The sequence below is a fragment of the Phyllobates terribilis genome, unplaced genomic scaffold, assembly GCF_046119375.1.
Source record: "Phyllobates terribilis strain yellow unplaced genomic scaffold, ASM4611937v1 Scaffold_4__5_contigs__length_816908805, whole genome shotgun sequence".
NCBI lineage: Eukaryota > Metazoa > Chordata > Amphibia > Anura > Dendrobatidae > Phyllobates > Phyllobates terribilis.
In genome coordinates this window covers 794,439,570-794,465,573 of record NW_027362764.1, presented here as the reverse complement: position 1 = coordinate 794,465,573, position 26,004 = coordinate 794,439,570, and the positions used below count along the sequence as shown (strand labels likewise).

General features: G+C 50.7%; 1 protein-coding gene across 1 annotated transcript in view; it reads left to right on the top strand.

Annotated features, from left to right (window-relative positions):
* Window positions 1-26,004, top strand: part of LOC141266086 (cytochrome P450 2C25-like) — a 572,636-nt gene that overhangs the window by 239,676 nt on the left and 306,956 nt on the right. The window contains exon 5 of the mRNA XM_073679992.1: window positions 17,364-17,524. Within this exon, the coding sequence (XP_073536093.1) occupies window positions 17,364-17,524 (161 nt within the window). The remainder of the gene's footprint in view (window positions 1-17,363; window positions 17,525-26,004) is intronic.

The following is a 26,004-nucleotide window of genomic DNA, read 5'->3' as shown; positions in this document are numbered from 1 at the left end:
TTTTTTTGATAAATCCTTTACACTAAATGACAAGTACAGTAAGCAACACTGTCACTGTGCTTCTTATATGTGTGACTGACATGTTTCTATCTATCTAATCTATGTGTGATGCTCTATTCCTTCTTGTCTAAATTGTCGGGTACCGGTGTATGCCGCTGCTGAATTTGCCGGCCGGCTTTTTTAAAGAGAGTGTCTTCTGAGCAGTTTGTCAGCTTTTGGACACCTTTGCAGGTGTTTTCTATGTGTTTCTATGTGTTTTTGTTTGCCTGCCATTGGTTTTAACGGTGTTCGACGGTGTTCTAAGGTGTTCGACGAACAGTTCGACGAACAGTTCCTCGAACATCCCGGTGTTCGACGAACCGAACCGAACCCGAACACTACGGGGGTGGCTCAACACAAGTCCCTACCTGTCTGCGGAGGTTGGCACCCTCTTGAAACAAAATTGGCGCCCCCGCTCCACATCCTCTCAACAGCCTCAACTCAGCAGCCTCCCCTCCTTCAGCAGCCTCCCCTCCTTCAGCAGCCTCCCTCCCTCAGCAGCCTCCCCTCCTTCAGCAGCCTCTACTCCCACAGCAGTCTTCCCTCCTTCAGTAGCCTCCCCTCCCTCAGCAGCTTTCCCTCCTTTAGCAGCCTCCCCTCCCTCAGCAGCCTCACCTACCTCAGCAACCTCCCCTCCCTCAGCAGTCTTCCCTCCTTCAGTAGCCTCCCCTCCCTCAGCAGCCTCCCCTCCCTCAGCAGCCTCCCCTCCCTCAGCAGCCTCACCTACCTCAGCAACCTCCCCTCCCTCAGCAGTCTTCCCTCTTTCAGCAGCCTCAACTCCCTCAGCAGCCTCCCCTCCTTCAGCAGCCTCTACTCCCTCAGAAGCCTTCCCTCCCTCAGCAGCCTGCCCACCTTCAGCAGCCTCCCCTCTCTCAGCAGCCACCACTCCCTCAGCGGTCTTCCCTCCCTCAGCAGCCTCCCCTCCCTCAGCAGCCTCCCCACCTTCAGCAGCCTCCCCTCTCTCAGCAGCCACCACTCCCTCAGCAGTCTTCCCTCCTTCAGCAGCCTCCCCTCCTTCAGCAGCCTCCCCTCCCTCAGCAGCCTCCCCACCGTCAGCCGCCTCCCCTCTCTCAGCAGCCACCACTCCCTCAGCAGTCTTCCCTCCTTCAGCAGCCTCCCCTCCTTCAGCAGCCTCCTCTCCCTCAGCAGCCTCACCTACCTCAGCAACCTCCCCTCCTGTGGCGCCCCTGAGGGTTCAGTCACCACAGGGATACTGCACCTCAGAATGAGGTGTGGTATATCCTCTCCCAGGTAAGGATGGAGTACTACACAGGTCCCCAACCACACACTCAACACTACAACACTCCAGTTCTGAAGGGTGCCTAAAGCACCATAGTGCTGCCCCGGGCCTGAATGGAGGAGTTGGGGGGAACCAAAGTGGGGGGAACCACGTAGTGAGTGAGGGTGGAAGAAGCATTTACTTAAGCACTTTACTAGAATTCTATATAACTGGAGGCCATTTTAATGACAAGGTCTTTGGTCGTGGGTCTTTGGGACGGCAAGTCGGCACAAGGCTGCAGCTGGCTGAGGGTCCACGGTTCCCGGTCTCAGGCCTCGAGACGGGGGTCGGGGCAGAGTTATAACCGGCTCTGTCCCTGCTCAGGGTCCAAGCAAGAAGGCCCAGGAGGGGAGCAGAGGAGAGGCTCCACAGGCGAAAGGATCTCAGTAGGTGCGGACGGAGCGGAGTCGCCACCTGCATACCTTATTCTGGCCCAGCCAGAGAGACCCTGCCGCAAGAGGAGGTACCGGTTCCCGATTATGTGACTTTGCACTTTACGTCTCCGTCGGAAAAGTCCGGAGGCTTATATGGATCCCAGGGGGATACGGACGGAGCGGAGTCGCCACCTGTATGCCCTAATCTGAGTTTATCCAGAGGGACCCGGCCTTACGCCACGTTCTCACCACAAGTCACTAAATCGGGCACCCAGTCGGTCCGGGAACTACACGTTACCCACAAGGGACATCGCAGTACCTGTACGGGACTCAGTGGGGGACACAAGGCGGGAGAAGTTGAACAAGAGAGGGACACACTAGAGCGGGGGTCCTGACAAGAGCTCCTGAACTACCTGGAGTGTGCTGAACCCCACCTTGGCGGCCGCAGCTCACAGTGTGACAGCAGAGAGAAGCTCTGAGCTGACTAAACACCAAAGTGAGTAAAGACTTGGATGACTTCAACTACCGCCTCTGTCTGTTCTTTCCTCCGCAGCTCTGCACCCACCAACGCTCTACTCTACACCCTCTCTACACTGCCCTGAGGCCCCGCTCCACCTGTGGGGAATCGTACCTACTAAGCTGCCTAAACACCGGCCTCAGAGGACTGCCGCAGCGCTGGTGGTCCTCACCAGACACCACGGGTGGCGTCACGAACATTCCCCTATCCCATATAACTTCCCCCTTCCTTTAAGAGTGACCCCAAGGTATGGGCCCGGGAGCCGACCACCGCGACATCCCCCAAGATCAGGCAACGACAAGGCCCGGGCGCCGAGTCGTCCCCGTCCCCTGGGCGCGTTACTCCCTCAGCAGCCTTCCCTTCCTCAGCAGCCTCCCCACCTTCAGCAGCCTCCCCTCTCTCAGCAGCCACCACTCCCTCAGCGGTCTTCCCTCCTTCAGCAGCCTCCCCTCCCTCAGCAGCCTCCCCACCTTCAGCAGCCTCCCCTCTCTCAGCAGCCACCACTCCCTCAGCAGTCTTCCCTCCTTCAGCAGTCTTCCCTCCTTCAGCAGCCTCCCCTCCCTCAGCAGCCTCACCTACCTCAGCAACCTCCCCTCCCTCAGCAACCTCCCCTCCCTCAACAGCCTCCCCTCCCTCAGCAGCCTCCCCTCCTTCAGCAGCCTCCCCTCCTTCAACAGAGCAGCATAGCGCAATACCCAGACACGCACACAGCCTTACCGCCCGCCGCCATCCCCGACTCCCCGAAACACATGTGGCATGCTGCTGCTCTGCTCCGGATTGAAGATGAGCGTGCAGCGTCTCTCATGACCAGGACCATGATGCGCCCAGCTGCGCATTAAAGGTACAGCGCTCATTTCCGTCTGCCGGGTGCATCATGCGGCCCTGCCCCTGTGGGTCTCTTGGCATCTATTCCCTGCTACGCAAAGTGCAAGCAAGCGCAAATACGCGGCCAACGCCCCACAGCCCACAATACTAAATTCACACATTTCTCTAATGCTTGCACTTGAAATGTTACCTTTTAGGCAAGTGGAGACGGAAGCTTTCCGCAACCTGCAGAAGCTGCAAATGACCAGCCTGACCACCACCAGGAAGCTCAGGCACATGACAGCAAAGCACCTCACTAGTTGGGCCGAACGCCAAGATCCAGAAACAGTGTCTGTGGGAGACACCAATGCTTGTTCGTGTGTACGCCAATCCTCTGTCCATGGCGCAGGCAAAGATGCCTCCTGTCCTGCACTTGTCGTTACACACTTGAAACCATCACCATCAGCAAGCATGTCCACGTCCTTGTCCCAGAGCAGCGTTCAGTTGTCCCTACTAGGGATGAGCGAATGTTTCAATATTTGGTTCAGATTACGATCGTCGAATCTGCAACATTCGCCGATTAATTCGTTGAATATTCGTCGACCTTTACTGAACGTCATAGGATTCAATGGGGGCAAAAAAAAAAATGCATATGCAACACCTTAAAATGGGCCCAAAAGCTTCCAAAACACATCAAATTAGGTGCAAACACCAGGAAAGTGCCATCAATTGACCCAGAGTACAAGTGTTATAATTATTATTAATATTAAAGCAACGTTTATTCCGTGGCGCGTTACATCTCAAAAGGGGTCACCGATAGTGATGAGCGAGCACGCTCGCTACTGCTCAGTGATCACCTGTAACGGGTCTGGGAGGCGGAACCTCTGAGCTACTATACAAGGGGGCGGTCCTTGTAAGGGAGCGGGTGGCGACCAGGCAGGCAGTCACAGCAGGTGACCGGGACAGTCTCTAGAAGAACGGGCAGGAGGTCACGGCAAGTGACCGGGGCAGTCTCTGGATGAACGGGCAGATGGTCACGGCAAGTGACCGGGGCAGTCTCTGGGTGAACGGGCAGATGGTCACGGCAAGTGACCGGGGCAGTCTCTGGGTGAACGGGCAGATGGTCACGGCAAGTGACCGGGGCAGTCTCTGGGTAAAGGGTTGGTACGACCTGTGGCGGCTGATGGTAGACATGAGCTCCCAGGTGAGCAGGCGAGAGTCTCTGGATAAACGGGTGGTCACAGCATGTGACGGCGGAGCCTCCAGGAAGACCAACAGACAGGCGGCAGATGAGCGCTCCCAGGTGAGCGGGCAGAAGTCTCTGGACAGGCGGGTGGTCACAGCACGTGACGGCAGAGCCTCCAGGTAGGCTAGCAGACAGGCAGCAGATGAGCGCTCCCAGGTGAGCGGGCAGGAGTCACTGGACAGGCAGGTGGTCACAGCACGTGGCGGCGGAGCCTCCAGGTAGGCTAGCAGGCAGGTAGCAGATGTGCGCTCCCAGGTGAGCGGGCAAGCTGGTCCATAGACAGACTGACAAGAGTTGGAAGGCAGACCGTCGGACCTCAGGCTAGCAGGCAGGTAGCAGGATATCAGGCAGGAATTAGACAGCAGACTGGCAGGAATCTGGCAGGTATCTGGCAGGTAACTGGCAACAGGACCTGAGGGCTGAAGCAGAGTAGTGAACAGTGCTACAACATTGCTCGGGCACCTCCATTTTGGAGGAGGTGCCTTTTATATGGGAGGTCCTCCGGCAATTGGCCGGGGACTCCTTAGGACGGCGCGCGCGGTCCCTTTAAGAGAGGGGGAGCGCGCGCGCGCCCTAAGCACACTGCTGGGGAAGGAGCGCGTGCCGGAAGCAGCGGGGAGAGCAGCGCTGGAGGACGCCGCGCCAGGAGCGGGGAGGTGAGAGGGACGGCGTCTCTGCCTAGAACGGGGCAGAGACGCCGATGCTACAGTACCCCCCCCTTTAGGCCCCCTCTTTTTTTGGCCAGAAAGAAATTTCTCAAGGAGATGCGGGTGCGTTGATGTTCTCCCTTGGTTCCCAAGTTCTCTCCTCAGGACCAAACCCCTTCCAATCTACCAGAAAAAAGGTTTTTCCTCTTACCCTCTTGGAGGCCAGAATACTCTCTACCTCAAAGATGTCATCAGCGGAAACCGGAGCAGGAGGGGCACCTGGATTTTTGGAAAAAAAGTTAAAGACAACGGGTTTGAGGAGAGATACGTGGAAGGAGTTGGGGATCCGTAGGGTGGCCGGGAGTTTTAATTTGTAGGCCACAGGGTTAATTTGCCTGAGGACTTCGAAGGGGTCGATGAATCGAGGACCCAACTTGTAGGAGGGTACTTTGAGCCGCACATGTTTGGATGAGAGCCAAACCTTGTCTCCCGGACGGAATTGGGGCAGATCCAGACGTCTCTTATCAGCATATCTCTTCATCCGCTCAGAGGAGAGAAGAAGAGCGGACCTGGTGCTCTCCCAAATAGTAGAAAATTCGCTGACAAGAGACTCCGCAGCAGGGTTGTCCACAGAAACGGAGACAAGAAGTGGAATCCGGGGATGTTGGCCACCGACTATAAAGAACGGGGATTTGGAAGAGGACTCGCTCTCATGGTTGTTATAAGAGAACTCGGCCCATGGTAGGAGATCCACCCAGTCCGAGTGGTGAGCATCAACGAAGTGCCGGAGGTAGCTGGACAAGATCTGATTGATCCGCTCCACTTGACCATTGGACTGAGGGTGGTAAGCGGAGGAGAAATCCAGGGTAATGTCCAGCAGCTTACATGTGGCTCTCCAGAAGAGAGAGGTGAACTGAACCCCACGATCCGACACGATGTGGAGGGGCAGACCATGGAGACGGAAGATGTGGCGGATAAAGTCTTTAGCCAGCTCAGGTGCAGACGGAAGACCAGGCAGGGGAATGAAGTGGGCCATCTTAGAAAAACGGTCAGCGACAACCCAAATGACAGTGCAACCGGCAGAAACTGGAAGGTCGGTGATAAAGTCCATAGCGATGTGTTGCCAAGGAGCAGCATGTACGGGAAGGGGCAGGAGATGGCCGGCAGGTAGATGTCGGGGAACTTTGTTACGGGCACAGGATGAACAGGCAGTGACGAAGTCTACCACGTCCTTACGCAGGGTAGGCCACCAGTAATGCCGGGTAATAAGTTGGAAAGTCTTCTTTTGGCCAGCATGGCCAGCTAGTTTAGAAGAATGTCCCCAGCGAAGAACCCTCTCCCGATCTGGCACAGCTACGAACGTCTTACCGGGTGGAAGACGAGTCAGATCCAAGGGGGCCACATTCATCACCTTGGAGGAGTCGATGATGTGCGTAGGTTCCTCCTCTTGATCGGAGGACAGGAAGGACCGGGACAAGGCATCAGCTTTGACGTTCTTGTCCGCCGGACGGAAATGAAGAATGAAGTCGAAGCGGGCAAAAAACAACGACCACCGGGCCTGGCGAGGATTGAGTCTCTGGGCATTTTGGAGATATGCCAGGCTTTTGTGATCCGTGTAGATAATTACCGGGTAGAGAGCCCCTTCAAGCAGATAGCGCCACTCTCCCAGTGCCAATTTGATGGCTAGCAATTCCCGGTCTCCAATGGAGTAGTTGCGCTCCGACGAGGAGAAGATTTTGGAGAAGAAGCCGCACGTTACCATTCTCCCAGTAGAAGACTTCTGGGTGAGCACCGCTCCGGCTCCGGAAGAGGAGGCATCAACCTCCAGGTAGAATTGTTTATTACAGTCCGGACGGTGCAGGACGGGAGCAGAAGCGAAGGCTTTCTTTAGGGAAAGGAAGGCCTCCTCGGCTTCAGGCGACCATGTTCTGGGGTTAGCCCCCTTACGGGTAAGTGCAGATATGGGAGCAGTCCGAGACGAGAAGTGTGGGATGAAAAGACGATAATAATTAGCGAAGCCCAGGAATCGCTGTATCGCCTTCAAACCTTCAGGACGAGGCCATTTTAGAACGGAAGAGAGCTTCTCGGGATCCATTTGCAGACCTGTTTGGGAGATGACATAGCCCAAGAACGGAAGGGAGGTCTGATCGAAGAGGCACTTCTCGTATTTGGCGTAAAGGTGGTTCTGCCGAAGCCTAAGCAGGACCTGACGAACATCCCTCCGGTGTGTGGGGAGATCCGGAGAGAAGACCAAGATATCGTCCAGGCATACCACTACGCAGGAGTACAGGAGGTCACGGAAGATGTCGTTGACTAGTTCCTGAAAGACCGCGGGAGCATTACAGAGACCGAAGGGCATCACAAGGTACTCATAGTGACCGTCCCGGGTATTGAATGCCGTCTTCCACTCGTCTCCTTGACGGATACGGACCAGATTATACGCTCCTCGTAGATCCAGCTTGGAGAAGATCCTGGCGCCCTTGAGACGGTCAAACAATTCGGAGATGAGTGGCAGGGGATATTTGTTTTTTACCGTGATGAGATTGAGTCCTCTGTAGTCAATACAGGGACGTAGCGAGCCGTCTTTCTTTTTGACAAAGAAGAATCCGGCTCCAGCCGGGGAGGTAGATTTTCGGATAAATCCCCTAGCCAGATTCTCTTCAATGTACTCAGACATGGCTCGGGTCTCGGGTGCAGACAACGGGTAGATACGCCCACGGGGAGGAGTGGTGCCAGGTACCAGGTCGATCGGGCAATCGTATGGCCTATGGGGTGGCAACGTCTCAGCTTCCTTCTTACCGAAGACGTCCGCATAGGGCCAGTAGGGAGCCGGGAGACCAGGTAAGTTAGCTGGAGTAGGCTGAGGGCGAAGTGGACGGACCGGGACCAGGCAGGTCCTATGGCAGTCAGGACCCCATCGGAGTACTTCACCGGACCGCCAGTTCAATACGGGTTCATGTGTCTGGAGCCAAGGTAGACCTAGCAACAGGGAGTGAGAAAGTCCGGACAGCACATGGAATGAGATCTCCTCAGAGTGCAGCATTCCCACCTGCAGGGTTATGGGTTCGGTGACGAGCAGGATGGTCTCCGAGAGAAGTCTTCCATCCACGGAGGCGACTGACAATGGTTCAGCCAGGGACTTGGTGGGAATATGGTATCTCTCTACCAGAGACTGGGAGATGAGGTTTCCAGCAGCTCCAGAATCCAGATGGGCGAGTTCAAAGAGACGGTTTTCTCCCCAAGCAATAGAGACCGGTAAGGTCAAAGACGGAGAAGGCTTACTTTTGTCTAGGACGACCTCTCCGAGTGGTCCTAGACACTGGCGTTTCCCGGCTTTTCCAGGCAGGAACGGATGAAGTGCTTCATACTGCCACAATAGAAACAGCTTCCCTCGGCTCGGCTAGATTCTTGGCGAGAACCGACCATCTTGGTCTGGTCGACCTGCATAGGCTCAGGAGAGTGTAGCTGAGGAGAGACGGAGGGAGTGACGGGTTTCTGAAAAGTAGGAGCTAGACGTGGAAACCTCCTCTCACGGGTGACCTCTTTGGCACGCTCCTGGAACCGCAGGTCAATCCGGGTGGCAAGAGTTATTAGGTCATCGAGAGTGGTAGGAATATCCCGACCGGCAAGTTCATCTTTTATATGGCCGGACAGACCCTCCCAGAAGACGGAAACCAGAGCGTCATTATCCCAGGCCAGCTCCGAGGCAAGGGTATGGAACCGTATGGCATATTGGCCCACGGTGAGACTTCCCTGACGGAGGCGTAGCAGAGATGATGCGGATGAGGTCTTCCGTCCGGGTTCGTCGAAGACTTTCCGGAAAGCCGTGAGAAAGGCAGGCAAGTCGGACACCAGGGGGTCTCCTCTCTCCCATAGAGGATTTAGCCAGGCCAGGGCCTCTCCGGTGAGATGGGACATGATGAAGGCAATTTTGGCCCTGTCGGAGTTAAACTGGTGAGACAGGAGTTCAAAGTGCAGGGTGCACTGATTTATGAAGCCCCGAGCCTGGGCGGAGTCGCCTCCGAAACGAGGAGGTGCAGAAAGCCGGGGTCCGGGGTAGGATACCATGTTATTAGTGGGCAGTGGAGCTGCCGGATTGCGAGTCATGGCACTGGCGGTGGTTGCAGGCAGAGCAGTCAGAGTGTCCAGGCGAGAATTGACATTCCGCAGGTGACCCAGGATGGACTCCTGTTGGGACCTCTGACGGGACAGTTCATGACACAGGTCCGAGAGCGAGGGAGCTTGGGTGCCACTGGGTTCCATGGCCCGAGCAAACTGTAACGGGTCTGGGAGGCGGAACCTCTGAGCTACTATACAAGGGGGCGGTCCTTGTAAGGGAGCGGGTGGTGACCAGGCAGGCAGTCACAGCAGGTGACCGGGACAGTCTCTAGAAGAACGGGCAGGAGGTCACGGCAAGTGACCGGGGCAGTCTCTGGATGAACGGGCAGATGGTCACGGCAAGTGACCGGGGCAGTCTCTGGGTGAACGGGCAGATGGTCACGGCAAGTGACCGGGGCAGTCTCTGGGTGAACGGGCAGATGGTCACGGCAAGTGACCGGGGCAGTCTCTGGGTAAAAGGTTGGTACGACCTGTGGCGGCTGATGGTAGACGTGAGCTCCTAGGTGAGCAGGCGAGAGTCTCTGGATAAACGGGTGGTCACAGCATGTGACGGCGGAGCCTCCAGGAAGACCAACAGACAGGCGGCAGATGAGCGCTCCCAGGTGAGCGGGCAGAAGTCTCTGGACAGGCGGGTGGTCACAGCACGTGACGGCAGAGCCTCCAGGTAGGCTAGCAGACAGGCAGCAGATGAGCGCTCCCAGGTGAGCAGGCAGGAGTCACTGGACAGGCAGGTGGTCACAGCACGTGACGGCAGAGCCTCCAGGTAGGCTAGCAGGCAGGTAGCAGATGTGCGCTCCCAGGTGAGCGGGCAAGCTGGTCCATAGACAGACTGACAAGAGTTGGAAGGCAGACCGTCGGACCTCAGGCAAGCAGGCAGGTAGTTGATGTGCGCTCCCAGGTGAGCGGGCAAGCTGGTCCTTAGACAGACTGACAGGAGTAGTAAGGCAGACCATCGGACCTCAGGCTAGCAGACAGGTAGCAGGATATCAGGCAGGAATTAGACAGCAGACTGGCAGGAATCTGGCAGGTATCTGGCAGGTAACTGGCAACGGGACCTGAGGGCTGAAGCAGAGTAGTGAACAGTGCTACAACATTGCTCGGGCACCTCCATTTTGGAGGAGGTGCCTTTTATATGGGAGGTCCTCCGGCAATTGGCCGGGGACTCCTTAGGACGGCGCGCGCGGTCCCTCTAAGAGAGGGGAAGCGCGCGCGCGCGCGCCCTAAGCACACTGCCGGGGAAGGAGCGCGTGCCGGAAGCAGCGGGGAGAGCAGCGCTGGAGGACGCCGCGCCAGGAGCGGGGAGGTGAGAGGGACGGCGTCTCTGCCTAGAACGGGGCAGAGACGCCGATGCTACATCGCCCGAGCATCTCACTACTCCAAATGCTCGGCGCTCGCTGAGTATTTCCGGGGTTGCTTTGCGGGAGCTCGGGTCACCTCCCTGCATGTTTGGCGCTCTTTTCAGAGCCAATAAACATGCAGGGATTGCCTGCCACTCACTGTAATGTCGTAGCCATGTTGGTTGTGGCATTACAGTGATTGGCTGGCTGCACAGCGTCATCAGGTCTATATCAGACCTGGCACCGCCATGCTCGTCACAGTCACTCCGGAGCAGACAGTGTAGGGAGAGGTGCTGCTGCTGTGTCAGGGAGAGATTTGCTTGTTTCTAGTTAGTGTAGGTATACCAAACTATATTAGAGACACATATCCATCTCAACTAACAGTCCTTCTGAGGACTAATCCAGATGCAGAGATATCAGGCAGGCAGTGTATATAGGCAGGCAGGGCATATAGCAGACTGCAGTGCACATAGCAAGAGGGTCCATTCCAGTACTGACTGCTGCTGATTTTACAGATATTTGTAGAAATAGCCCCAGGTATCAGGGGCCAGGAATATTTTTTTTTTATCCTAATCTTGATTATTTGCTTAAAAAGCATTCCAGAGAACACCGTTTTTCTGCTCCATTTGCTTGTTGGCACTGCAGAATACAGCCAGGTCCTTTCTATATTACAGCGCTAAAAATTCAGCTATTTAAAACTGTGGTTTGTCCGTCACACGGATCACATATAATTGCGCTGAAAATATTGCCATATCTGGCCTCCATTGAAATTTTGTTGCAGTGTGTCAGTGAACTTATTGACACCAGTTTGCTGTTAAAAATAGTTACCTCTGGCCAGCTATTTAAAACTGTGGTTTGTCCATGACACGGATCACATATAATTGCGCTGAAAATTCTGCCATTTCTGGCCTCAATTAAAATTTTGCTTCAGTGTGTCAGCAAAGTTATTGACACCAGTTTGCTGTTAAAAATAGTTACCTACAGGTCAGCTATTTAAAACTGTGGTTTGTCCGTCACATGGATCACATATAAATGCGCTGAAAATATTGCTGGCCTCCATTAAAATTTTGTTGCAGTGTGTCAGCGAACTTATTGACACGAGGTCGGCGCTGTTAATAATAATAATAATTTTTATTTATATAGCGCCAACATATTCCGCAGCGCTTTACAATTAGTTACCTACAGGCCAGCTATTTAAAACTGTTGTTTGCCCGTCACATGGATCACATATAATTGCGTTGAAAATTCTGCTATTTATGGCCTCCATTAAAATTTTGTTTCAATTTTGTATCAAGTTATTGATACCAGTTTGCTGTTAAAAATAGTTACCTACAGGCCAGGTATTTAAAACTGTGGTTTGTCCGTCACATGGATCACATATAAGTTCGCTCCCAATTCAGTCATTTGTAGTGAGCGTGGAAGATATTGTCCTGCATTTAAAATGGGCAAGGCATGTGGCAAGGGACGGGGAACTGGACGTGATTGTGATGGTGCATGCAGAGACTGAGGCCGTGGGCAAGCTGAAATTGTGCCACAACAAACACCCACATCCTCTCCCTCGACCTTCCTGTCCCAATTAATAGGGGACCGCAGAACACCACTATTGAACACAGAGCAGAGTGAAATGGTTATTGGTTGGATACCTCCCCACCAAATGATGGAAAATATAATTTATGAAATGCTGGAATACCACAGATGCATTGGTCAAACCCCTTCTGGGGTATTGAACGCTGTTTTCCATTTGTCCCCTTCTCTGATTCTAACCAAATTGTAGGCCCCCCTTAAATCCAACTTGGAGAATACCTTAGCTCCTACAACCTGGCTGAACAAATCAGGAATCAGAGGAAGAGGATATGGATCACGGATGGTAATTTGATTTAATTCCCGGAAATCTAAACAGGGACGTAGACCGCCATCTTTTTTCTTCACAAAGAAGAACCCTGCCGCCATGGGCGAAGATGAGGGTCTGATATGTCCCTTCTCCAGACTCTCCGCAATGAAATCCTTCATGGCTTGTCTCTCAGGGCCAGAAAGATTATACAGTCTGGATTCTGGTAGTTTCAATCCAGGGGTCAGATTAATAGGACAGTCATAAGCTCGATGAGTAGGCAAATCCTGACACTCCCTCTCAGAAAAAACGTCCTTAAAACCAGACAGAAAAGCCGGTAATATTTCCGTAGAGACAGTAGCAAGGGAAATATCTAAACAGTTTTCATGGCAGCAATGTCCCCATTCAATAATCTCCCCGGTTTGCCAATCCACCAATGGATTATGTTTAACAAGCCAAGGAATACCCTAAACAATCGGTGTGGGAAGATTGTCCAGGACATAGCAAGGGATTATTTCACAATGAACTGACCCCACCCTCAGTTTTACATTATGTACAATCTGAGTAAATGCTTTCTGTGCAAGTGACACCAAGTCAATGGCAAAGTTGGAAATAGGTTCAGCTAAAGCACAGCAAGCAAGCCAATGAGTTTTTACAAACTCAGCATCAACCATGCTGACTCCGGCTCCACTGTCAACAAGCACAGAAATTTTCTCGGCTTTGCTCTCTAGCACCACCTCTGCTGACAGGACAAAGCGGAAATTGCAGGTTGTTAACAAATGCACCCCTTGTTTATCCAACTCCAGACTACCAAGAGGTAATCGAGCCTCCTTTTGCTTAGGAATTGCAGACAGGTCCCAACAAAATGACCCTTTTTCCCACAAAAAAACATACACCTATTTTCCTGCAAATCTCCGGAGAGATGTATGATGTAGAGACACCCCCAAATTGCATGAGTTCCTCCACCTTCCCCAGTACTGGCTCAACGCCAGATTGCTCCCCTGGCAGAGGTACACAACCCCGACAAGAAGGCTCCAGAGAAGGTGGTCTCACCCATCTATCCCGTAGCCATCTATCAAGACGTATGGCCAATGACATGGCAGCCTCCAAGGACAGAAGGGTTTCATATACTGCCAAGGCATCTTTCAACCTTTCAGTAAGTCCCTCACAAAATTGACTTCTAAGGGCTGAGTCATTCCATTTGGAATCCGTTGCCCATCTACCGAATTCCGAACTGTACACCTCCACTGACCGATTACCCTGCTGAAGGTGAAGTAGCATAGACTCAGCCAAGGCGACTCGGTCAGGGTCATCATAGATGAGGGCCAGAGCCCTGAAAAACCCCTCCACAGACTGGAGACAAACCAAGTCCTGCGGTAAAGAAAACGCCCATGACTGAGGATCTCCCTGCAGTAGAGAGATTACAATACTAAACCGTTGCTCCTCATATTTGGAGGAGTAAGGACGAAGTTTAAAATACAGTTTGCAGGCCTCCTTGAAAATAAAAAACTTGTCCCTTCCTCCTGAAAACCTATCCGGGAGGGCAACTGTGTCACTCGAGGGGTCTGGTTGCCACAGTGGCTTTGCCTCCCTAAATAGAGGTAATGCCATGCCTGGAAGCAAGCAGGGATCCCCTAGTCAGGGATACTAAACATGCAACACTTTCCTGGCTCCAGACCAGAAAGGGGAGTCCCCTCCCCTTGGCAACTGGGATCTGGGGGCGGGGTTAGTTAGTCTTAGTGTGAAGAGTTGAGTTTAGGACGTCGAGGAGACAAGAGTTAGGGATTGGAGCTGAGGTAGCTCGTCCTAGCAAGAGAAACACAGAGGACCGGACACCGGAGTCCGAGGATGTGGGGTCACTGAAGGCCCAGTAGCAGATACTGTAGGGCAGGAGATTGAAGGTCTCCTGGCCCCATCAGACGCCCGGAGGCTCAGCAGCACAGAGGGACCAGCACCGCTATGTGGAAGCAACGCATGAGTAAGGCCCAAGCTGCAACCCATACGGGTGAGCACAGAACGTTACACTCAGGGACGTGGGCCACAGCACAGCTACAAGCAGCAGAGCCAAAGAGTACAGTGAGAAGGGGAGGCCTACAACTTCACCTGGCAAGAAGGACTCTATGTTTGCTTCCAGGCTGACCGGACTCTTACCTCTAGCCAGTACCCAAATCCAGGCTTGCCTAATTGTCATCAGTAAAGACCCTGGGACTGAACTATACTGACTCTGTGGTTATTACTGCAGTACGACACCCTGCACAACCACCAACATCCACACCCTGCCCTGAAGCCAGCTCTTCCTGTGGGGAGTCATAACATCCTTGCTGCAATACCACCAGCTTCAGAGGACTGTTCCGCAGCGGCGGCCCCCCCTTTAGCCGCATTCCACAGGTGGCGTAGTCGGACTCTTTAATAAAACCTATACATATAATTTCCCTTGGATTGACCGCCCTGGGTCACGGACCGGGTCACCGCCACTGTGACTACAACCCCCAGCATCTACCGGCCCGGCACCGGGTACCCCACGGCCCAGGGGGCGTGTCACAACCTTGGTTTCAGGCCGGGCAAGCCTACCTGCAGAGACCCCCACATTAGCGACCAGTAGCCGCTGATGTTGCTACTGAACCTCACAGCAGAGGTCATTCACCTACAGGGACAGACAGAGAAACTGCTCTGCGAGCTCTGCAACAGTACCCATACCAAAGGAGAAAGGAAAAAAAAAAGTCCATGCCCAAAAACACATAGAGGAAAAAAAAATGTCAGTCTTTTTTTTTTCTTTTTTTTTCTTTTTCAAAATGTGCTCAGCCAGCGATAATGTCACGCAAGGTGTGGGAAAGACTTAGTGCAACACAAAGGGAAGAGGGAAAGGGAGCACAGACTCTATGGAAACGGGTAAAGTGGAGACCTCCTAGGTTGATCTAGCATCACCCTGTCTCCCCTAACGTCCCTGTATTGGCTCTTCACCAATCGCCGCCTTGCCCTGGCGTATGACTAAGGCTTGGTGTCAGGAACTCCACAGGGACGACACCGGGGAGATCACGCAATATCTTGCCGTTGCCATCACACTGTCAGTATTTCGTCCAGAATCACGAGCACACCATCCAGACTACTCGCTACATGGATATCGGCAAGCGACTAGTGAGACTATGGCGTCACACCTCGGGATTCCAACACATGGAATCCGTGTTTACGCCCCGTACCGTTACTGTCAGCTTCACGATAACCCAATTATTATTATTCTCTGCCACCACCAGCCGAGTTGGGAATATAATACAGGCCTGGCCAGATGCCTACGTATTGGTAGTGTATATGGCTTCGGAGAAGGGAATGATTACAGGACAAAAGAAACAGAACTATTACATTTTATATTTAATCCAAAAGGGAGGCAATGTTTAAGAAAAAAACATATACAAGGATGTTACAAAGGAAACATTAAAATACATAAGCAGTTACATAAAATAAACAGGATAAAAGAAGACTACTTACGCTACACGATCGCGGAGATGATTCAATATAGGTGGAGGAGGGACTCCCCAGTTTTTTTAGGTTTATCGAACGCGACCCGCTGCGTATAATCCTTATACCCCCCTGGCAATGAGTGCTCCAGTACTCTCCATGGGTTCTCTTATACCTAAGGGGAGATTTGCCCACACGCCATTTATGGTGACATCATGTGGGCTGGTCTCTAGCCTGTACATTTTTATTAAAAATGCTAACTTCTGCGATAACTCATCGCTCGTTGATCGCAGAAGCTTGCCAACGATGCCATTATTCCTGTTAGGATTTTACCTTCATTTAGAGACCACACATCGCATAGTTGCAGTCTGCTATTCTGGGGTTTTTGCGCTACAGTTCTCCAGAGAGGCCTAAGCCTATGAAATACTGAGCATCTTGTTTCTTAGCTGTCCCCGCCACCAAAAATATGGGTCCCATTATTGTCAGAATTACAGAACATCAGTTATTCCATATTTCATATCGGAGTCGATGTGGCTGGAGATCTCTTTTTTAAGCTCGGGAAAGCAAACCTTCCCAGTTACAGACAAATTATTGCAATCCTGCCACTAATTACTCCCAGGGACAAGAGGCTCACATTCTAAGTAGCTTGGTGACACCTCTTGGCTGACATTTGTTTGTGTAACCTATTTTGGCTGTGGGTGATAATTTGAAGGAAGACACTGTAGATTGTCATCTCTGGGCTGTGTTAATTGGGGCTTAGTGCTGAGATTTTTATGGAGACAGTTTGGTACTCACAAAAGGGAGAAATTGTCAATATCCATGTCAGGGAAATATGGAAGAACATTTTTCTGACATCAATATCTCCCTGATACTAGGGAAGGGAGGATATGAGCACTAGTCGATCTCCACTAAACACTATGAACAACAGGCATGGACAAATAGGGGGAAATTGCTTAGCTTTTGATGAACTCCAGACAAATGAGCAGACATCCTCAAGCTCCAGAGAGGATGAAGTACTGCTCTAGCTAAAGTTTTCACAGGTAGTAATGAATATCGCCAGCATCTCCCTCTGAAACACAACAGGTATTTATACACCCAGGCAAGGTGTTAATTAGCCAGAGGGAGGTAGCCGCTGGGTCCTAGAGACAGCCTCTAAGAAGATGTCTGTAATGCCAAACGCAGAGATCTCCTGCAACCAACTGCAGGGCGACTGTCTGTCACCTCTGACACACCCATGACACTACCACTATCTGCACTGCTTAGACTTTATTATTTTTTATTAGACTCCATGATGTCTGTAGTAGGAAGCTGAACACTGAGAATTAAGCTTCCTGTCTTTTTCCTGCACTGATCATAGAGATGCATTCTGCAGATGTGCAACTGCTGACTGCGACCACTAACATTGTACTGGGAATTCGCTTTAAGTTGACCACAGACAATGCGGTGGTACTGAATAAACTGTTAGCTTCACCTGAGCAGTCCTTATACCAAGGCTGTGGGGAGCTCTACCAGATTCTGGCTGCACCTAAAGTGACTCTTGGATTTTGGTAGTCCTTCAATACCTCTGTGGATGTCTCAGCATCTACTCCCTGCCACTATCTGCCCTGTGACTTTATTATGCCATGTTGGACCAGCCTCTAAGTATGAATGTTCCAAAGAATGAGTAGAGTAGGATGATAAGTGGAGGTCACTTCATGATGTTCTTGCTTTCTCTCCACAGGAAAGCCCTTTAACCCGGTAATGACCATCGGCTGCGCTGTGGGAAACATCATCAGTTCTGTGCTATTTGGGGAGAAATTTGATTACCAGGACGAGGAGCTGCAAGAACTTCTTTTATCTACAAACAGACAAATTAGAAGCTACTCATCTGTTCTAAACACGGTGATCTATGATTATATTATGGGGCTATATTCTTCAGAGATTCAGGCTGTTCCATATTTTTATGGCAGAGTCATATTGTAATATGTTATTACTAGTGATGAGCAAGCACTAAAATGCTCAGGTACTCATTGCTCGGATCGAGCACATTGGAATACTCGAGTGCTCAGTCCGAGTAACGAGCTCAATGTAAGTCTATGGGAAACTCGAACATTTTTCAGGCGGCTCCCCCCGGCGGTCTGCAGAGGGCCTAAAAATTGCCCAAATCGATGGGAACACTGCTCAAATGACATGGGAACATCATGGGGAAGACCTCTGGAAGCATTTCTGACTCCCAGGTCACTGCTGTCAACAATATTGTCTGAGTATTACATCACTCTTACGGACTGACAATAAAACATACAAAAACGAAACCAAAATGGATTTTCCAGGGAAATATGTTAAGGAACATCCTTTCCAGGGAAATGACTTGTATATAAGGCAAAACAAATATACAAAAACAAAAATGCTCCTCCACACCTTGGACTATGTTCACACATAGCATTTTTGATGCGTTTTTGCACTTTCGCATTGCTTTCAAACAAGATAAATACATTCACCGGGAAATGGTCATTTTAACATTTTACAACCTAATCAGGCACATCCTGTTTCATTTATGAAGGAGGGACTCTGAAAGTCACAAAACTTATTTTTATAGGGCCATCAGGTGGCCCTTACTATTCTTAAAGGGCCAGTAGTCGGCCCTCGCTATTGTTAGAAAGTCATCAGCTGGCTATGCTTTGATGTTCCCATTATTAATGAGTGGGTCTCCTATACTGTTATTGCGTATGCAGTGACTGCAACGGCTACCAAAAATTTGGACGCAACCCAATACCCCTTTGAAGAGACATAGAAAACAGTCTCAGTAAAAAAAAAATGTTCCCATTATAAAGGAGCGGGTCTCCTATAGTGGTAATGCCCATGCTGTGACTGCAAGGGCTGCCAAAATTTGGGAAAAACCCCACTAACAATTTAAAAACACATAGAGCAGGGCAACAGTAACGAGTATGACATGTTCCCATTAGAAAGGAGAGGCTCTACTATTCAGTTATAGGGTATGCAGTGAGTGAAACGGCTGCCAAAATTTAGGAAAAACCCCACTAACAATTTAAACACACATACATCTGGGCCACAGTGACAAGTATGACATGTTCCCATTAGAAATGAGAGGGTCTGCTATTCAGTTATAGGGTATGCAGTGAGTCCAACTGCTGCCAAAATTTAGGACAAACCCTACTAACAATTTAAAGACACATAAAGCTGGACCACAGTAACAAGGTATGACATGTTCCCATTAGAAATGAGAGGGTCTGCTATTCAGTTATAGGGTATGCAGTGAGTCCAACGGCTGTCAAAATTTAGGACAAACCCTTCTAACAATTTAAAAACACATAGAGCAGTGCCACAGTAACAAGTACAACAGGTTCTCATTAGAAAGGAGAGGGTCTCCCATACTGTTTGCCTATGCAGTGACTGCAATGGCTGTCACAAATTTGGAGGGACTCCAATACCCCTTGCAAGAGACGTAGAAGTCAGAAGGCCTCCTGAAAACAATGTTCCCATTATTAAGAAGTGTGTCTCCCATACTGTTTGCCTATGTAGTGAAGCAACGGCGGGCAAAAATTTGGAGGAACTCCAATGTCCCTTGCAAGAGACGTATATACGTTGATATGGTACATATGGTGGTGATATGGTGGTGGAGAATGAGGATGCGGAGAAGGAGGAGGACAAGAGCAAATAGACTAAATCATGAAGCATATACCCATGTATGGGTGTGAAGAGGTGCATGGGAATACACATCCCAAGAAAAGACACTGGATTTGAGTTTATGTTACGCTGCTGTCATTCGGTGGTGTTGAGGAGTCTGGCCCAATCCAGCCCTTGTTCATTTTTATAAGAGTCAGCCTGTTAGCATTTTCAGTTGACAGGCGGATGCGCCTATTGGTTGTAATTCCACCAGCGGCACTAAAAACCAACTCTAACAAAAAACACTAGCGGCAGGGCAGGCCAGGACCTCCAAGGCATAGAGAGCCAATTCATGCCATGTTGTTTTCTCATCAGTTCAACCTCAGGTATCTATTCCATTTAGAGACCATATCTCCGAGACCTTGGGCCATTGTTCTCTCCGTCACCACAGGTCATCTCCCATGCAAACCCAGGGGATGGGTTCCACCTGAGAAAATATCTCCACTAAGGCACAACTAGCTGGGGGAGGGAGGGGTGAGCTCTTCTGCCGATTCAGGGGGCTGAACCCTGTGCAGGAGAAAGAGAAGATTCATTACTAGTCGGACGGAGAGCTGGGTGGTATCACGGGCTGCGGTCGTGATATCCATCATCCGAAGGAGCATATGCTGTGACTGCCAATATACCGGCGGGAGATACAAAAAGCTGTGGGCCAACCAAAAGTTGGGGGACAGTGGATATCACCTGGTACGGGGCAGTGGAACTACTGATCCCAGGTTGTAAACTCTTGGACTAAGAGAATTGCCTGTTGGACATTTACCTGGAATTGCTGTTCACCATGGTCGGAAGGAATAATTATTAAAATCCACAACCGCACATCTTTACAGGAACAGTGCTCAAATGACATGGGGACAGCATGGGGAAGACCCCTGGAAGCATTTCTGACTCCCAGGTCACTTCTGTCAACAACGTGGTCAGAGTATTACGCCACTTTTACGGACTCACAATAAAACATACCAAAACGAAACCAAAATGTATTTTCCTGGGAAATATGTTAAGGAACATACTTTCCATGACATGTACAATGTATATAAAGCAAAATAAATAACCAAAAACAAAAATACTCCTCCATACCTTGGGCTATGTTCACACGTAGCGTTTTTCATGCGTTTTTGCACTTTTGCACTGCTTTCAACCAAGACAAATACATTCACCGGGAAATGTCATTTTAACATTTTACAACCTTATCTGGCCATGTGGTGCGTGGCACATCATCAGACACATGCATACAGTGCTGAAAAGTCATGGGAACAGCATGGGGAAGACCTCTGGAAGCATCTCTGACTCCCACGTCACTGCCTAAAAGTGTGCCCATCATAAGTGATGCTTGGTGCATGCGAAGATGCCTCCCGCCATGCACCTGTCGTTGCAGACTTGCAACAATCACCGTCCACGTCCTTGTCCAACTGCAGTGTTCAGTTGTCCCTACTACATTCCTTGGAATGAAAGTGCAAGTATGCAGGCAGCCTCCCACCCAGCCACAGGCTGCAACACTAAACTGCCAGATTTCTGGGCAGCTTTTTGCTTTTTATGCTCGTGGAGGCGGAAGCTTTTCGCAACCTCATGCCGGCGGCGGCCGGGTGTCCATACTCGGTCCCCAGCCGCCACTATATTTTCCTGTATCGCCTCCGCCTTCCACAAGCACGGGTCCCACAACATTACCCGTGCCCTCCCCAGTGCACTTACTGGGAAGGACCACCTAACCACAAACACGTGGACAGGTGAATGTGGGCGGGGACAGTACGGAGCCAGTCCACAACTTTTTTTTGCTGACAGTTGTATTTAGCTCGGTGAAAGGACTGGCATAGAGGGAAACCCTATCTACCCTGGGTGTCATTTCTCACAGGAAGTCCTGTAAAGCTGCTTTCACTTGAAATGTGGCCTTTTAGGCTTGTGGAGGCGGAAGCTTTTCACAACCACATGCCTCGTGTCCATACTCAGTACCCAGCCGTCACTATTTCTCCTGGTGTTGTCTCTGTCTTCTGCAAGCGCGGGTCCCTGAACATTACTGCTGGTATTTTCTGTGGGAATTTGCTTGCCTCCTACCAGCCTGGAATATTTCCAGAAAACTATGGTACGACACCATGGTATTAGCACTGCCCCCAGTACCAGTAGCAAAGCCATCCCCAATTTCCTTCTCAGGAATTTTATTTGGTAGACTGAGTGGCTGCCCAAATAAATTTTCTCACAAAGGAACTGAGCTGAAGATAGAGTGGCAGCAGGTGCAAGTTTCTCCAGCCTGTTAGATACTAGAGGGTGAACGGCATTACATTGGATCAGTGGTTAGCACTGAAGACTTGCAGCGCTGGGATCCTGGGTTCAAATCTCAGCAAGGACAACATCTGCAAGGATTTTGCATGTTCTCCCCATGTTTGCGTGTGTTTCCTCTTCAGTAAAAAAGCAGCAATAGAGTGTCCGGGAACCTTTCCACACGCTTTTCTTAGCGAGGACTGCTTCTTGGCAGGGTTGGACGGTCCCACCAGAGAATCCTCTGGTGTGGCTTGGCTTCTACCTCAGGAGAGTTCATGATAGCGCTAACTTTGCAGCTGCTATGAGGCTCTTGAGCGGGGGAGAAAGGTTATCCCTCAGAATCAAATCCTCTGGTGGGCACAATGTTTTTTAATCTGAAACAGCTTCTCAGTAGGAGTTATATTTCACCATATTCTTTAGCTCAGTGAAAGGAATGGCATAGAGGGAAACCGTATCTACCCCGGCTGTCATTTTCTCCGTCACCAGGTTCCGCCCATTGTCACACACGACCATGCCTGGCTGTATGTTCAACGGTGAGAGCCACAGATCAGGCTGCTGTGTTACAGCTTTCAACAACTCTGCAGCGCTGGGCGTTTTGTCAATTAAGCATTTAGCATGTTATCTTCAGCACAGCCAAGGCAGTGCTGCAGTGCTGTCAGCTTGTGACTGATGTGGTCATTTCAGAGATGGAGGAGGAGGTGCATGAGCTGAACAATGTGATTACATTGTTGATAAATTGGTGACGCTGTTTTTTATACTAAAGAAAGATCCTATTGTTTTGTTTTTTTTAAGACAAATGCATTCACCGGGAAATGTCATTTTAACATTTTACAACCTTATCTGGCAATGTGGTGTGTGACACATCATCATACACATCCTGTTTTATTTATGATGGAGGGACTCTGAAAGTCATAAAGCCTATTTTTATAGGGACACCAGATGGCCCTTACTATTCTTAAAAGGCCAGCAGTCGGCCCTCGCTATTGTTAGAGAGCCATCAGCCGGCTATGCTTTGTTGTTCCCATTATTAACAGGTGGGTCTCCTATATGGTTGTTGCGTATCCAGTGACTGCAAGGGCTGCCAAAAATTTGGATGCAACCCAACACTCCTTTGAAGAGACATAGAGGAGGGTCTCAGTAAAAAAAATGTTCCCATTATAAAGGAGCGGGTCTCGTATAGTGGTAATGCCCATGCTGTGACTGCAAGGGCTGCCAAAATTTGGGAAAAACCCCACTAAGAATTTAAAGACACATAGAGCAGGGCAACAGCAACAAGGTACGACATGTTCCCATTAGAAAGGAGAGGGTCTGCTATACAGTTATAGGGTATGCAGTGAGTCCAACGGCTGACAATTTTAGGAAAAACCCCACTAAGAATTTAAAGACACATGGAGCAGGGCCACAGTAACAAGTACGACATGTTCCCATTAGAAAGGAGAGGGTCTGCTATACAGTTATAGGGTATGCAGTGAGTCCAACGGCTGACAATTTTAGGAAAAACCCCACTAAGAATTTGAAAACACATGGAGCAGGGCCACAGTAACAAGTACGACATGTTCCCATTAGAAAGGAGAGAGTCTGCTATACAGTTATAGGGTATGCAGTGAGTCCCACGGCTGACCAATTTTAGGAAAAACCCCACTAAGAATTTAAAGACACAAGGAGCAGGGCCACAGTAACAAGGTACGACATGTTCCCATGAGAAAGGAGAGGGTCTGCTATACAGTTTTAGGGTATGCAGTGAGTCCAACGGCTGACAATTTTATGAAAAACCCCACTAATAATTTAAAGATGTAGCACCCCGAGGACTCGGGTGCTACAGGGGTATTGCACCTCAAACCAGAGGTGTGATATTCCACTCCCGGGTAAGGATGGTGTGTGGACCAGGACTCGGTAAGCTGCATGCACCACACACACCCCATTTCCGAGGGACAGCTCAACGGTGATCCCACTAGACAGAAGTGCAGGCACGACAGCATCTGTCCCTGGCTGGAGTGGGGCAGGGGGGAGGAATACCCAGTGGTGTAGGAGCAGATAGGGGTGGGTCTCTGGGCATAGATAGGAGCCCATTGGTTGCTAGTCACCTGGGCACGGGTGTTAGAAGGAGGTATATAAGGTGGGCACCATCTTAGAAGAGAGTCCAGTTCAGTCCAGCCAGTTCAGAGAGGAGGAGAAGAAGACAGGAGTTCAGCCAGAGAGGGCTGACAGGGAGCTGTGGCTCAGTCTGGGCCCAGCTCCAGAGGCAGGCCTGGAGTGGAGGCCAGAAACATCAGAAAGAGAGAGGAAAAGGAACGGAAAGGAAAGTGAGAAAGGAACTGGAACAGAGGAGAGAGGAAGCAAGGAACACAGAGAAAGGCCCAGAGACACGAGGACAGAAGGAACCCCATATGCCCAGAGGAGATACAGGGTGAAGGGTTGGCAGAACAGGGTACCGGAACCCAAATTGGTGGAGGCAACAGATTCCTCAGCCAAAGACCGGAGGTTGTTACCACATCTTGGTGCGACTCCTCACTGCATCCACCAGAAAGGCATACCGCATAGGGTCAGGGAAACCGGGAGAGGTTTCGCCAACAGAAGGCCCGAGGAAGCTGGACAAAGGTGGGTCACTGGTGGGGACGGCCAGAGAAAGGTATAGAAGGGAGCTCTGAACCACACTCTGGAATAACCTGGGAGTTGACCGAGTCCCTTGCCTGGTGGACGCAGCACGGCTCGGGCAGTCATCGCCTGCAGCATTGACATGAACAACAACTGTGAGTAAAGCATTGAAAACTGCAACCGCACGTCTCTGTGGTTCCTTGCCGCACCAGCACCATTAGCACTGGGACGCTCACACAATCACTCCCATCATCTCTCACATTAGCTGCCCTGAGGCAATACTTCTCCCGTGGGGAGTTATCCCATACTCAGCTGCTCAAACAACATCAGCCTCAGCGGTCTGCAGCACAGCGGCGGTCCCCACTGACCGCAATCCACGGGTGGCGTAGTCGGACATTTGCTATACATCAGGACTGCCACTGGTTTGACCACCCTGGGCACGGACCGGGTCACCGCCACACGGAGACTACAACCCCCAGTATTCTACAACAGGCCCGGTTCCGGGTTCCCCTGCACAACACAGGCCCAGGGGGCGCGTCAAAGACACATGGAGCAGGGCCACAGTAACAAGGTACGATATGTTCCCATTAGAAAGGAGAGGGTCTGCTATACAGTTATAGGATATGCAGTGAGTCCAACGGCTGACAATTTTAGGAAAAACACCACTAAGAATTTAAAGACACATGGAGCAGGGCCACAGTAACAACAAATTCCCATAAGAAAGGAGAGAGTCTGCTATACAGTTATAGGGTATGCAGTGAGTCCAACGGCTGACCAATTTTAGGAAAAACCCCACTAATAATTTAAAGACTAGTCTTGAGCCACCCCCGTAGTGTTCGAGTTCGGTTCGGTTCATCGAACACCCGTATGTTCGCCGAACTGTTCGTCGAACACCTTCGAACACCGTTATAACCAATGGCAGGCAAACAAAAACACATAGAAACACATAGAAAACACCTTCAAAGGTGTCCAAAACCTGACAAACTGCTCAGAAGACACAACTAACACATGGAAAAGTGACAAGTAAATAAAGTCATGCGAAAAGAAAAGAGGTGGAGGAGTAAAAGGAGGGGGAGAAACAGATATAGGCATGTCATGCCCTTCTAAAACCAAAAAAGTGCGAAGCCGACACGGCCAGTCCGTTCCTGCCCGTGCCACCTCCGTGTCACCGGCTTTGTGCCAGAGCTGCGGTGGACCCTGACGGCCAGCCCTCCTCTCCCAATACTGGTGCCTGTCCGCTGGTGGGTCGAGCGAGCCCCCCTGTGGTGGAGGCTGGTCTAAACTTTTTAATTTAAATTGTCTCTCTAATTTGAATGAATACACTTTAAATCCTTTTACAAGGATCTATCGGAGGGCAAGTCTCATGCCAGCAGTCGCGTAATTCCAGCTCCAGTAGCGTCCACTAAAGCTGCTGCAGTTAAAAAGCTTTTATAAGGATTAGAGATGAGCGTTGTTCTACTCGAACTGTTCGCCAATCTCAAATTCGAGCTGTTTTGGGCGGTGTTCGAGCCGGTCGGCGAACACGAACAATTTGAGAAAAATTCGGCTGTTCGAGGTTATGTTCGATAACTGTTCGTGCACCAAAATCATAACTGGATTTTTTCTCAGTAATGATGAAAATTAATGTTAATACGCAGTTTGAGTGTACAGCGGGGCGGGGGGAGGGGCAGGGGATGGATCTCTGCAGGAACAATGAAGATCTCCATTTTTTATTCTCTTTCCCGCATTTGCAGTGGGGAGGTGCAATCTGTCAGCCTATCAGCAGCGCACACACGGAGCGAAGTGCTTTTTTTCACACAAGCAAGGGCATGTGTGATTGGCAGTGTATGTCACATGTCCTTGCCCTATAAGACCAA